The sequence below is a fragment of the Eulemur rufifrons genome, chromosome 7 (genome assembly GCF_041146395.1).
Source record: "Eulemur rufifrons isolate Redbay chromosome 7, OSU_ERuf_1, whole genome shotgun sequence".
Lineage (NCBI taxonomy): Eukaryota > Metazoa > Chordata > Mammalia > Primates > Lemuridae > Eulemur > Eulemur rufifrons.
This window is the reverse complement of record NC_090989.1, coordinates 252,462,307-252,475,436: the sequence shown is the minus strand read 5'-3', so window position 1 is coordinate 252,475,436 and position 13,130 is coordinate 252,462,307. Positions and strand designations below refer to the sequence as shown.

Genomic DNA, 13,130 nt, shown 5'->3' with positions numbered 1-13,130 from the left:
AGGAATAAGAAAAGCTTGACCCAGCTGTGAGGCTTTATATTAGAGGGCAGAACTCCCCTAGTGGCCAGGCAGGTGCTAGTCGTCCCATTCCAGCAGCCCAGCTAATCTGGAGGGTCAGTGGAGGGAGGCTGCCAGGGAGGTGAGTGCTGTGTGATTCCACTTCCTTCCACATTCACCCCCCTCTGCCCACACTGCATGGATTCTCTGGCATCCTCTTAGGTTGGCCACTATTTTCATGCATGATTCTTTAGCCAGCCCTGCTGCTCAATACTTCTCCCTCCAACAAGAACACAAATATTACCCATCTGCTACTTACTCTGGGCACCTAACACCTACTCCTCCCCATTAGAGTAAGTTTAAAGTTGACGGAATTACTTTGTCCTCCCCAGGACAGCCGACTGGGGATAGTGCCAACTTCCTACCATCACTCCTGTCACCTGTGATGCATTCATTCAAATTTACTAAGCCATGCCTGTGCTAAGCACTGGAAAATCAAGATGTATTATCACTTCTCTGACGCAGAGACTGGCAACTCCAGTACATGCTGCTGTGGCCCCCTAATCCCAGATTCAATGTCACAGCATCGTGAGTTGAGGACTTTGGATCCCTTCTACAACCTCCCTGATAAGTGGTAGTCCAGACTCTGAACTCCTCCAAGTAGGAGTCCAGGACAGCTGCTCAGTCCTGCTACCATTTCCCTGTCATGTCCTCAGGAACTGTGACCAATCACGTACCTCTCACTAGTGATGCTTTGGGAGCCTTCTGGGGACAGGCTCTAACACCCATTAGACCAACTTCTTCAAATATAGTCCTCAGACCCCTAGGGATCCCCAAGACCCTTTCAGGGGTCCATAGGTCAAAGTTATTATTATTTTTTGGTAGAGTGTCTCGCTCTTGCTCAAACTGGACTTGAACTCCTGAGCTCAAGCGATCTTCCCACCTCGGCCTCCCAGAGTTCTAGGATTACAGGCGTGAGCCACCGTGCCTGGCCCAAAATTATTTTCATAATAATACCAAGACATTATTTTCTTTTTTCACAATGTCAACATTTGTACTAACAGCACAAAAATATTAGAGGATAAAACTGCCTTAGCACAAGTCAAGGCAGTGGCCCCAAACTGTACAAATAGTCATTATATTCTTCACTGCCATGCGTTAGCAATTTAAGAAATAAATGCCAAAGTTACATTAAGAATGTCCTTGATGAAGTAGTAAAAACTTACTAATTCTATTAAATCTTAATCCATGAGTAAATTGTCTTTCCAGTACTTGTCTGATAAACTGGGAAGTATGCATAAAGCACTTCTGCTGCATACCAAAGTATGATGGTTTTCTTGAGGAAAGAAATTAAGCCATTCTTTGAGTCGTGAGCTGAACTAGCTGCTCTTTCATGGTACACCACGTTTACTAGAAAGCATGACCAACAAACTGGTTATCAGACCTGGGTATCTGTCAGACTTTCTCTCAAAAAGGAACAAAATGAGTATGTCACTTCAGAAAAAACTCTGACAGTGTTTGTTGCGAATGATTCAACTTGAGCTTCGTATCATTGGCAAACAGTGAAAATTTGAATTTTGTAAAACACGTTATTTGCCACCATGTGCTTCAAAGCGTCCCAAAATTTGAAATTTAAAAGACTTTCCTGTTGAAACTGATGGTGATATTAAGGAATGTAGTTTTTAAAATAATAATAATGAAATGTGTCAACATTTGAAAGATCTGCATAGCTCAGTGAATCAACACTTTCCAAATGACCAATGCATGATGTTACAAAATTATGCATGGTTAAAAGATCCAATCAAGGCATGATACAGCATCGGTGGTATAGTGGTGAGAATAGCTGCCATCCAATCAAGGCGTGATAGAGACCAGTGGATTTTAATGTAACATAGTACAAAAAGGTCATTGATAATGGTTTCAGGTTCCACATTGCAATTAACCCTTAAGAAACTACCATTTGTCCAGTTTTGGTGTAGTATCAAAGAACAATATCCACAATTATCTGAAAAGATTATAAAAGTAGGATTCCAACTATATATCTGTTTTGAGGCTGGATTTTCTCCATATATAGTACTTCAGACAAACCACCATATAGCAACAGATCAAATGCAGAAGCAGATTTTGAGAATCCAGCTGTCCCCTATTATGCTAGATAGGAAAGAGATTTGCAGCTAGGCATGGTGGCTCACTCCTGTAATCCCAGCAACTAGGGAGGCTGAGGCAGGAGGATCCCCTTGAGCCCAGGAGCTTGAGGTGCAGTGACCTACGATCATGCCATTGCACTCTAGCCTGGGTGACCCTATCGCCTACAAAAAGAAAGAAAAAAAAAAAAGAATTGCAAAGATGTAAAATAATTGTACATAAGTAAATGTAAAAACTCTCACTAATTTGGGGAGTGGAAATAGTCATTTTTCATTTATAACGTTATTTATGTTAACATGGTTAATGTGTAATGGGCTTATTTTATTTTGAATGAATTAAAAAATATTTTAAAGCTTTCTCAGTTTCCATTTTAATATGGCAAGTATTGCTAGATATAACCCACTTCAACAAAAGCTCTTTGGGGTCCTCAATGATTTTTAAGAGTGTAAGGTGTTCTAAGAACAGAAGGTTCGAGAACAGCTGCACTAGATCATGAGTTTCTCTAGATCCACACCATATTAGTATATTTGTGTACCCAGACATTGGTACACAGAAAACTCATTTGGCAAATGTTTATCAAGTGCCAACTCTATGCCTGGTGCTGTGCTAGGCATTGGGAATTGAAAATTGAAAACAACAGTTCCTCTTCAGGAGGACTCACAGACCAGTGGAAGGGACAACAGGTACAAGGACAGTTACAACACCGGGGTAGAATGAGAGTAATAAGCAGCACCAAGAACTCGCACCTATCATTTGGAGGGGGTGGGCTGGGTCGTGGCCAGGGAAGGCTTCCCAGAAAAGCTGACACTTGATATGAGTCTGAAAGGCCACCAGGAAGCCTAGTGGAAGGGCATTTTAGGGAGAGGGAACAGAATGCATAAAATGGGGAAGCTCTGAGAAAAGTACAGCTATTTCCAGCTCCTGCCTGTAACTCAGTATAAATGCAGCATGAAGTACAAGTCTCAGTATTGGGGGTGAGGCTGGGAATGAAAGATGAGGTTAGAGAGGTAGGCAGGATCCAAAACAAAAGCCCTTCTATACCATATTAAGAAGTGTGGATATTTTCTCCTCAAAAGGAGCAGGGAGTAGGGAGGGGTTGTGGAGTATTTTACATCCTATTCGCATTAACTTTTTAAAAGGTCTTTGGCAGCAATGTCGTGGGATGATTGAATGAATGAATGAGTCGGGGAACCAGAAAGCCCATAAAAGACCTAGACTGGAGGTAATATAAGCTGCCCAAGGCAAATCCAGACTCTGAGGAGGAACCTAATTTGTAAGAAGCAGAATCTCCAGGATTAAGTGGATGTGAGAAGTGAAGGGCGGGGAACACTTGGTAACCCCAGGGGTCTATCATAGGCTACTGGGCGGAGGAGGTGTCTTTCACGGAGTTTGGGTAACACTTCGAGGTCAGGTGAGGTCACTCCCTGTGCAGTTAGGCAGATCTGAGTGCATTTTCGCGCCCCCTTCCTGCGGCCCACGGTTCCCACGGGGCGCAGCCCCCCAGCAGAATCCAGGCCTCCCGCCCCTCGAGGCCAACCGCTCCCTCCCGGGTTCCTCCGCCCCGTCTCTCCTCCCCTTCCCACTCCTCCGGGGCGGCTCTCCACTTCCTCTCCCCTCACCCCACCCCAAGGGAAAATGAAAACAAACAGCCTAGCGCCGCGCGCTTCGCACTTCCCGACCCGAGGACCCGGCTCTGGGAGCTGCTTTTGCGGCCTCGGTCGGAGGGGATCGCACCCCGGGCTCCGGACGCCGCGCCGATCAGTAACTCGCCCCTCGCCCCCTGCCTTCCCCGCCCCAGCCCGGCCCCGCCTCCCCCGGGGAAACATCCCAAAAAAGGGCAGAAAAGAAAATTTGGCGTAAAGTTGGCCCACTGGGGAAGAGAGGAGAGTCCGCTGGGAGAAGGGGAGGAGAAGGGAGGGCGCGCGGGGGAAGGAGGGGGAGGCGAAAGCTCGGGGGCGGCGGTGTGGGGCGGGCTGAAGAGGCGGGGGGAAGGTGGCGGAAGGGGACTTGTCCCGGGTGGGAGTGGGGGCGGGGAGCGCGCGGTGACGAGCCGGGCCGTAGCCGCGTGGAAAGTATGCGGGGCACGTGGGGGGCGGGACAGGCGGGGCGAGGAGCCGGTCCCGAGCCGGTCCCGAGCCGCCCGGGCTGGCAGAGGAGGGACCTGGCTCCTGGGGCAGGGGCAGGGGCTGGGAGGGGAAGAGAGGTTAGGCCCGCGCTCCGGGGCAGCAACCCGGACTGCGCTCCGCACTGCGACCGGGGCTCTGGGTTCTCCTCCTGCCTCAATTTCCCCAAGCCTCCGGTGAGACTCCACCGCCGCCACCACCACGTCAGTAACACAAACCTAGAGTCTAGGACTCGGGGTAAACTGAGGCACTCGAACCGCGAAGGAACTCCGCCTCCCAAGAGACATTTAATCCGGGGGGATTTACAGGAAACTTCTAAATTAAGGGCAGCGGCTGCTCCGGCTGAGGGGGGGCACGCCAGTCCCAGCGCCAGGGCAGCTGCCCTGAGCTCACGCCCTGAAATAGCCCCAGGGGCCCCAGCGGCAGCTGCCACTGGGCCCGGCTGTCAGTCAGAAGCAGCGCGGAGCCCCCGGCCCGAGGGTCCCCTCCCCTCTGTAGCGATTGGGTTTTTCCAGCCGATGGTCCGCTTTTTCCTCCGACGGCTGGCTGGGGTGCGGGCTAGAGGGATGGGGGTGGGACCCCCAAGGGGGGCGGGCCCGAGGGGGTGGGCACAGGGGGCGGCCGCGCCCCCCGGCCGGGCAGTGCTTCTGCCCCTACAAGGTTTGGGCCGAGGTGGGGGAGGGTCCTGGTCGCCGGCTCCGCCCGGTCCCTCCCAGCCTTTTAGGCGCCCGCGCGGCTGGGCCATCCCAGTCCGGCTCGGTCCTTCTCACCCGCCACCCGTGCGCCCAGTCCGCCTGGTTCTCACTGTCCGCCAGCCGGCCCACGCCCCACCGCAGCCATGGACGCCATCAAGAAGAAGATGCAGATGCTAAAGTTGGACAAGGAGAATGCCATCGACCGTGCTGAGCAGGCCGAAGCAGACAAGAAGCAAGCTGAAGACCGCTGCAAGCAGGTGGGGGCCCAAGCGCAGTGTGGCCTCCCCTCCCCCACCAAGGGTCGGGTGGGCTAGTGCCCTGGGTCTCCCAGCCTTGGGCCTGCTCTCCAAGGTGCTCTCCCACCCAGGGTGAGGGCTGGGCCTTCTTAGCACTCTCAGGTCCCTGGCCAGAGCCACACTTCATCTCACCCACCATAGCCTGGGAAGCCCCAGTCTCTTGGTTTCCACTCCTGCCCTTGCAGAGCAATGATGGGTCCTGCTCCTTGCAGCTTGAAGCTTTCTCTGTACCTCCATCAGGTCCCCCAAACCCCTTGACTGGACTGTCCCTCCTCTGTTACCCCCTTCCTCTCCAGCAGCCTCCAAATAACTCTTCCTAGCCCCCTGCACACACTCCTGCCTTCTCTCCTGGCCTGGGCCCCAACCCAGGCCTGGCTGATAGAGTCCTGCTCTCCTAGCTGGAAGAGGAACAGCAGGGCCTCCAGAAGAAGCTGAAGGGGACGGAGGATGAGGTGGAAAAGTATTCTGAATCCGTGAAAGATGCCCAGGAGAAACTGGAGCAAGCCGAGAAGAAAGCGACTGATGTGAGTGGGGACTTGGGGGACAGTGGGGGGACAATAGGGGGAGTTAGTGCACCTGGGAGGGCCCACCCAGGCATGAAGATGAGGGGAGAAGGGGACCTAGATATCCCCAGCACCGGGACAGAAATGGCTTCCTCTCAGTCCCCAGGGCTAGGGCAAGCTTACACAAATAATCCAAGACAGTGGGTAAATCAAAACCACCTACCACTTCCCCCAGAGGATTTAGCCTTGTAATTCTGTTTGGGTCCAGCTTTGAAAATGTACAGTGATCAAGCAGTGAGTCATTGTGGGGGTGTTTGGTACAAGAATTTACCATCTACCTCAGTTAATCCTGAAGCTGAAACTAGAGAGGAGACTGCAACTAGAGCGGGGGTGGGGAGATGTGGGTGTGAGGTACTATTGAGCAGGAGGAGGGAGAAGGATCCAAAGATGGGGCCCAACTTGAGTTACACCCCTAAGGGGCCATTAGAAATTCCCTGGCCTTGACCTCTGGCTCCAGTAGCCCTTCTGTGCACTGGGGCCCAAGCTCAGGTTCTAACGGCTCCTCATTTACCCTCATTAAGCTGTCAGCCTCGAGACCACGCCAGGCCACAGGGCAGAGGGACAGGGCCACAAATGCCAAAGCAGCTACCTTGGCAGGTCCTGCCTACCCTGAGATTTCTCTGCCCACCCTACAACCCCAACTAGACTTCTCTACTTCCTACCATTCCCAACGCCCACCTTAAGGTAGGAGAATGGCCATATAGCTTTGGACATCCTAGTTTCACCATTCTCTGCCTCCATTTCCCTATCTGCCTTCCACACTTGATTATTTTTTAGGATGAACCTATGGTTGGGGTGTATGGGGGGATTAGCATAAAGCATGATCTGAGCATCAGAGATGACATTACTGTTTGTGTTGACCATTCTCCCTGTTCCCCAGCCCCCAGGGTTGGGCTTCTCTGACCTCCAGTCCCCAGTTTTGGTTCTCCACTGGCCCTGGCACTTGGGAGGGAACTGACCTGCAGCTGCTAGCAAAGACAGCCCTGGGCATCTGACACTCTATAAATAACCAAGGCCCAGTGCAGCTGGAGGCAGGGCTGGAAACCCAAGGAGCTGGGTGGGGGCTGGAGAGGAGCAGGGCAGACAGGGCCAGAGCTGGGGAGGCAGAGCAGCAGTGCCAGAAGCAGATAGGAAAGACTGCCCAAACTTACTGTGTGACCTTGAACCCAGCAACTTAATTTACACAGTGCCTCAGTTTCTCCTTTCTCTCTTGCTTCCAATTTGTCCAGTGGGGACAGTAGTGTCTGTCCTGTGGTTAGAGAATGGCATCCATAACTGGGAAGAGCTTGAGGCGCAGGAAATGGCAGTATCAGTCCCATGACGAGGACCCCAGGACTTCCCAAACTTTCCAAAGTCGTTTGTCCCCCTACCACCATGAAGAGAGGTTTTCTTTTACAGAGTCTCATCTTTCTCTAGAGTAGTCCTCCAACGTCCCCCAGAGTTATCCTTCCCAACCCCCAATGCTGTCCCCAGAATCCTTCCACACTGAGTCATCCGGCCCTGTGCCCATGATGGGCTCTTGTCACTCTAGGTGGCCAAGCTCCAGGTGCCTTCGACACCTGGAGGACAAGCTAAGTCTACTTTCTATATATGGTGCTGTGTTTCTCCTGCCCTACAGTGCCACCCCAGACCTGCTTTCCAGGCCCTCTGCCCCAGTGCTGCCAACCAGCTCCTCCCCCTCCACGCACTCCTTCCCCTACACTGGTGCTTCCTCCTTTCCAGTCTGAAATCTCGGCGTCTCTCTGTCTTTGTTTTTGAGGGAGAGACAGGGATACTCTAACATTTATGGAGTGCGGACCCTGTGCAGGCATTGTGCTTGGGGCTTTCTACATATTATTTTACTATTTCCAAAACTTGTCTTTTCATCAGAATCACTTGGGGGCTTTTTTAAAAAAAGAGAGAGACGATTCCCTTGCACCCACCCTGGAGATCTCAATTCAGTGGATCTAGCATGGAGCAAAAGAATCTGTTTGGTTTTATGAGCCTCCCAGATGGTCCTGTTGATTATTTGAGTATTAGAAGCACCTCATTATCTCAGAACAGCCCTAAAAAGAAGGAACTGTTATTGTTAACTCCAACTTATTAAGGAGGAAACTGAGGCTTTGAGAGGCTAAATAAGTTGCCCAAGGTCACACAAGTGTCCAGTGGCTGGGCCATGGCTCACAGACAACAGTCTGACTCAGAGCCAATGCTCTTCACACCAGACTGACTGCTTGCTTCTCTCATTTTCCTTTATTGGGGCCCACCTTGCTCTGCCCTCCAGTTTTCTCAGTGTATCATCAGGTTTTTTGGCCCTTTTCCAAAACCTCCATGGTTTTGCCTCCATATTTCAAGACCAGGGGCTGAGTATCCATCCCTCACACTACCCCTGCACTGTCTCAGCTGTCTCCTGGCCTTGGCAGGGAGCCCCTTGCCACAGCCAGGGATGTCCCCTGTAGGCCTGGCTTGCCTCTTGGGCCGCTTGCTGGGAGTCTGCCTGGCAACCAGTGACATCACTGACTTGATTCTGTGACTGGCTATTCTTAGCAGCAGTGAAACCTGGTTGGCTTGAATCTTCCCCATCCCCTTACTTGGGCCAGGCTGTGCTATGAAGGAATCAGAGCTGCCTCCCACCGGGTGCCAGCACATAGAGTGTTCTCACAGGGGACAGAGGACCTGCATGCAGATAACCATGCACAGTGCCAGAAGAGGCCCTGTAGCAGGGGAGTGGGGCTTGTCAAGGAATGCATGTTTTTGGCTGGAGCACAGAGTCTGGGCAGAAAATGCTTGGTTGGGGAAAAAATAGGTTGAAAGTCTAGTAGCCAGGAAGCCTAGGTTCTTTCCTGAGAAGAGTCTTGCCATCCTCTGGAGCCTCTCTGATTCTCATTCAAGGCAGAAAAAAGCCTGTTTTCCCTCTGCCCTCTGACCCACAGGCTGAGGCAGAAGTGGCCTCCCTGAACCGCCGCATTCAGCTGGTAGAGGAGGAGCTGGACCGGGCGCAGGAGCGCCTGGCCACCGCCCTGCAGAAGCTGGAGGAGGCTGAGAAGGCAGCTGATGAGAGCGAGAGGTGGGCAGGGGTCCCTGAGGGGGAGGGCCGGGGAGGGGGAAGGGATCTTGTCTCTTCTGGTCCTGACCCCACAATCGCTCCTCTCCCTGCCTCTCAGAGGAATGAAGGTCATTGAGAACAGGGCCATGAAGGACGAGGAAAAGATGGAGCTGCAGGAGATGCAACTGAAAGAGGCCAAGCACATCGCTGAGGATTCAGATCGCAAATACGAGGAGGTGACAGCCCTGCCCTACTTCCTTCTCACTGCCAAGCCCCAGACACCCCCAGTCATTGACCACCGATCCACTCTTTCTCTGTCCCACTTCCCAGGTGGCCAGGAAGCTGGTGATCCTGGAAGGAGAGCTGGAGCGCTCAGAAGAGAGAGCTGAGGTGGCCGAGAGGTAAAGATACCCTGGGGTAACAAGTGACACTCGGCCTGAGCCAGTGCCATGGGGCCCTCTGTAGAATGGGGAGGCAGTGTCCCAGGCTTGGGGACATAAGGACAGGTCCTGTCCTCTGACCCCTGCCTGCTGCCCCCAGCCGAGCAAGGCAGCTGGAGGAGGAACTTCGAACCATGGACCAGGCCCTCAAGTCCCTGATGGCCTCAGAGGAGGAGGTAGTGACCTCTCCGGACCTTTCTGGGCAATGGTGCCTTCCCTCAGCTCACCTTCTCCTCCCACTCAGCATCTCAGGCTGCTCTCTCTCACTTGCTGGGGGTCAGGAAGGGCCTGGGGCTTCCAAACTCTGCCTGCTGTCACTCTCACAACCTTGCTCTTCTCTTCTCTCCTCCACCCCTCCCCCACTGTGCCATCTCCACTGTCTGGCCTCACTGTGCCCTCACACCCTGCCCTGCCACACACCCCTGCAGTAAATGTGGGGACCTAGAGGAGGAGCTGAAAATTGTTACCAACAACTTGAAATCTCTGGAGGCCCAAGCGGACAAGGTAGAAGGGGGTAGAAGGGCAGTGAGGATAGCGGGGAGGGGGCGATGGGCCCAGGCAGGGAGGGGCTGGGTGCTCAACAGAGGCAAGATCATGAGGAACCTGTAGGGTTAGTGGAGAAATGAAATATTCATGGAGGCGATGTACTGATGGCACGTGTCTGTCCCTAAAAGTATTCCACCAAAGAGGATAAATATGAAGAGGAGATCAAACTGCTGGAGGAGAAGCTGAAGGAGGTAAGAGTTCTCTTCTAGTGCCCAGTCTTCCTTCAGGCCCCCCTGATCCCTGCCAGAGACTGCCTGTGGCAGCGAAGGTGAAAATAGGGATGGGGAGAAGGTTGACCAGTGTCCTCAAGGAAGGGCTGATTTTTCTCATTTCTCCCACCCTGCCTTTACTCCTAGGCTGAGACCCGAGCAGAGTTTGCTGAAAGGTCCGTGGCAAAGCTGGAGAAAACCATTGATGACCTAGAAGGTAAAAGGGATACCCCTTACACCCTCAGACGTTTTTAAGTAGGTCCACACCCCCTGTGACTATCAGTCTGCCCCTTATCTTCTCACCCCATTCTATTTGCCACCAATAAACTAGAGTTGGACCACCTAGGACTCCACAAACTCCAGGGGGCTAGGCCTACAATTCAAATTCTAGTAATTGTAGCTGGCCACTCACATCAACTCCAGTGCTACTCAAACTTCAGCATGCACGAGAATCACCTGGAGAGTTTTAGAAAGACAGATTCCTGAGTCCTACTACGAAGTGACTGCTGAATGTGGGCTGGAGAATTTGCATTTCTAACCAGCTCTCTGGTAACGCTGCTGGTCCCCAGACCGCACTCTGAGTGGCACTGATTCAGACAATCCCATCTCCAAGTGCAACACAATAGAGACTTTATTAAATAGCTATTTGATGAAACACGTAGGTTTGCATGATGACATTAATGGAAAGTACTATTTTAAGCTAGATTTGGTGAAAGCAAACATCCAGATATTTGCTAGCCTGTGGCTCTATCATTGACAGTGTTGTGACTAAAGGTGCCTTTCTACGCCTGTCTGTTCTATGATAACCCTTTAACTTTCCCACTTCTCTTGCTCCCAGCCTTCTCAGGCAAGCATCAATTTTATCTCCAGCTTTAGGATGTTAGCCCTTTCTGGCTTCAGCACCCTTGCTCTCCCGCTTAAGCAAGCATTCCTGCTTATCCAGAGCACTGTGCCCACAGGTCCCTGGGGAGGCAGGAGCTCCTGGGAGGAGAACCAATTTGGGGTACAAAGAAGGACAAAAAAGAGAGGGGAGGGAACCCTGATGGCTGTCCAGCCTGTTCTCTGGCCTGTCTCTCTCACTCTGTCTGTCCACCTCTCTCTGATCCTTTTCTCCCCTTCCCTTTACCCTCTCTCCTTCCTTCCTTTCCTCTTTTCCTCCATTCCCTCTCCCCACACTCCCACCTGCGCCCCATTCCCCGGACTCCCCAGATGAAGTCTATGCCCAGAAGATGAAGTACAAGGCCATCAGTGAGGAGCTGGACAACGCACTCAATGACATCACCTCCCTCTGAGCTGCACACCAGTGTGGCTGTCCCAGCCCCTTCTCTCCTGTCCTTTCATTCTTTCTGTGGGGAATGGGAGGCAGGAGGAGCAAAAATTGCCAACATTGCACAGCCAGGCTGGGAGCAGCCCAAGGAGAGCCCCCATCATACTCTCCGCCCACTCTGGCACTGGCTTCATCCTTCTGTCTATCACACCCTCCACCCCTCTTTGCTGCCTAATAAACTCTGAACTTGGTCTCCACACTGTTTTCCTGCCCTCCAGAGAGCACTTCCATCACCGCCATAGAGCGCTGGTTCACTCCTGAGATCCCGGCTCTTACCGACACCCGCATCTTGTGACACCCCTCTACACCGAGCCCACCCACACCAAAACCCCTCCGCATGGCACTCCCAGTCTGTCGCCCTCTGACTCTCACTGCTGCATGTGGGCCTGTGTGACCCCCTTCCACACACCCGGTGCCCGCCACTGACCCCAGAGCACTTGGCTGGGCTTCCAGGACCAGGCAGAAGGGCTGGAAGGGAAATGGGCGGTGAGGTGCCGGGAGGGGCAAGAAGGTTGTGAAAGGTCTGGAATGAAGTCCGGAAAAACGTTGGATATCAGCAACATGGGGCTTTCACTGCAGCTGCAGGTCTGTTTTCTGCATCAAGTCTGTCTGTCTGTCTGTCTGGCCCTCCCTTTCCTGGCTCAGTCTTTGTCTTTCCTTCTGTTTCCAACTTTCTTAAACCTTCTCAAGAAAGAGGGTAAATTAGTCGATGACTCAGGCCTCCCCGTCCCACCTCCATGACCCCGAGGTCTTAAGTGAGGGATCCGTGTCTGTCCTGTCCCCTCGTCCCGCTCAGTGCATCCGTTTGCCCATGAGGCCCGGGGGTCCCTGAATGCTGTGTCCTCCTGTGTATCCTAAACCACTCCATGTCTGTGCCACCCTCCCCTGTCCGTGCCACCCCATGTCTCCCCCCATGTCTCCCCTCCCCCTCCTCACCTGCTGCTTCCCCTCACAGAGACCTTGGCCAGTGCCAAGGAGGAGAACGTGGAGATTCACCAGACCCTGGACCAGACCCTGCTGGAACTCAACAACCTGTGAGGGCCGCCCTGCCCCACCAGGGTCCAGTTGCCACCCCAACCCAATAAACCTGATGGTACCGGCATCACAGGGCCCTTTAAGCCTTTCTTTGATGGAGTTGGAAGACCTCTGAATGAGAGGGCCTGGATCTTTGCTCCGTGATGGGATGTCCTTTTCAGTGGCAGCCATGGGGTGGGAGCACAGGGCTCGTTGAGGAGGGATTGTGGACAGGCTGTGTGAAACAGAGAAGCGGACAGGGCTGCGGGGGCATCTGGCCCTTACTCCCTGCGGGGCAAAGGAGCTGCTGTCCACAGCACTGCCCTACTCCAGTTGGCCGGACCATATATTTTGAAGGCAAAAATACAAGATGTGACACAGGTTTTCCTTGAGCAGGGCGAAAACCCAAAAGCCTCTGTGATTTTAAGCCTAGAGGCTCTAGTCTGCCCTACCACAAACACACACGTACATGCAAGGCCATTCCAGCAGTATCAGCCATTTCTTTCCCCTTCCCGATAACATCTGTGGTAGCAGAATAATGCCCCTCCTCCAAAAATGCCCACATTCTAATCCTGAGAAATGTTACCTTACATGGGAAAGGGACTTTGTGGTTAAGCTAAGATTTTGAGATGGGGAGATCATCCTGGGTGATCTGGGTAGGCTCAGTGTGATCACAAAGGTTTTCATAAAAAGGAGGCAAGAAGTTCAAAGGCGTTAGTAGGGGATGTGACAATCAGAACAAAAGGCTGG

The 13,130-nt window shown here is 52.6% G+C and overlaps 1 protein-coding gene across 4 annotated transcripts; it reads left to right on the top strand.

Moving 5' to 3' along the window:
- Positions 1 to 4,132: 4,132 nt before the first annotated feature.
- TPM2 (tropomyosin 2) lies at positions 4,133 to 12,489 on the top strand. 4 transcript variants are annotated; one of them, XM_069476564.1, is made up of 9 exons: positions 4,133 to 5,217; positions 5,655 to 5,780; positions 8,732 to 8,865; positions 8,963 to 9,080; positions 9,175 to 9,245; positions 9,713 to 9,788; positions 9,959 to 10,021; positions 10,187 to 10,256; positions 11,249 to 11,992. In XM_069476564.1, exons 1-9 carry the CDS (start codon positions 5,104 to 5,106, stop codon positions 11,329 to 11,331), a joined length of 855 nt encoding a protein of 284 aa, XP_069332665.1. In that variant the 5' UTR covers positions 4,133 to 5,103; the 3' UTR covers positions 11,332 to 11,992. The 4 variants fall into 4 exon arrangements, with proteins under 4 accessions (XP_069332665.1, XP_069332664.1, XP_069332663.1 ...); XM_069476563.1 differs by lacking the exon at positions 11,249 to 11,992 and adding an exon at positions 12,322 to 12,473 and having other exon boundaries at positions 4,136 to 5,217; XM_069476562.1 differs by lacking the exon at positions 9,713 to 9,788 and adding an exon at positions 9,385 to 9,460 and having other exon boundaries at positions 4,136 to 5,217; positions 11,249 to 11,990.
- The last annotated feature ends 641 nt before the right edge of the window (positions 12,490 to 13,130 follow it).

Coding starts and splice junctions, on each gene's coding strand:
- TPM2 (XM_069476561.1), top strand. CDS start 5,104: ATGGACGCCATCAAGAAGAAGATGCAGATGCTAAAGTTGGACAAGGAG. Junction 5,781..8,731: donor CCGAGAAGAAAGCGACTGAT/GTGAGTGGGGAC, acceptor TCTGACCCACAG/GCTGAGGCAGAAGTGGCCTC. Junction 9,461..9,958: donor TGATGGCCTCAGAGGAGGAG/GTAGTGACCTCT, acceptor TGTCCCTAAAAG/TATTCCACCAAAGAGGATAA.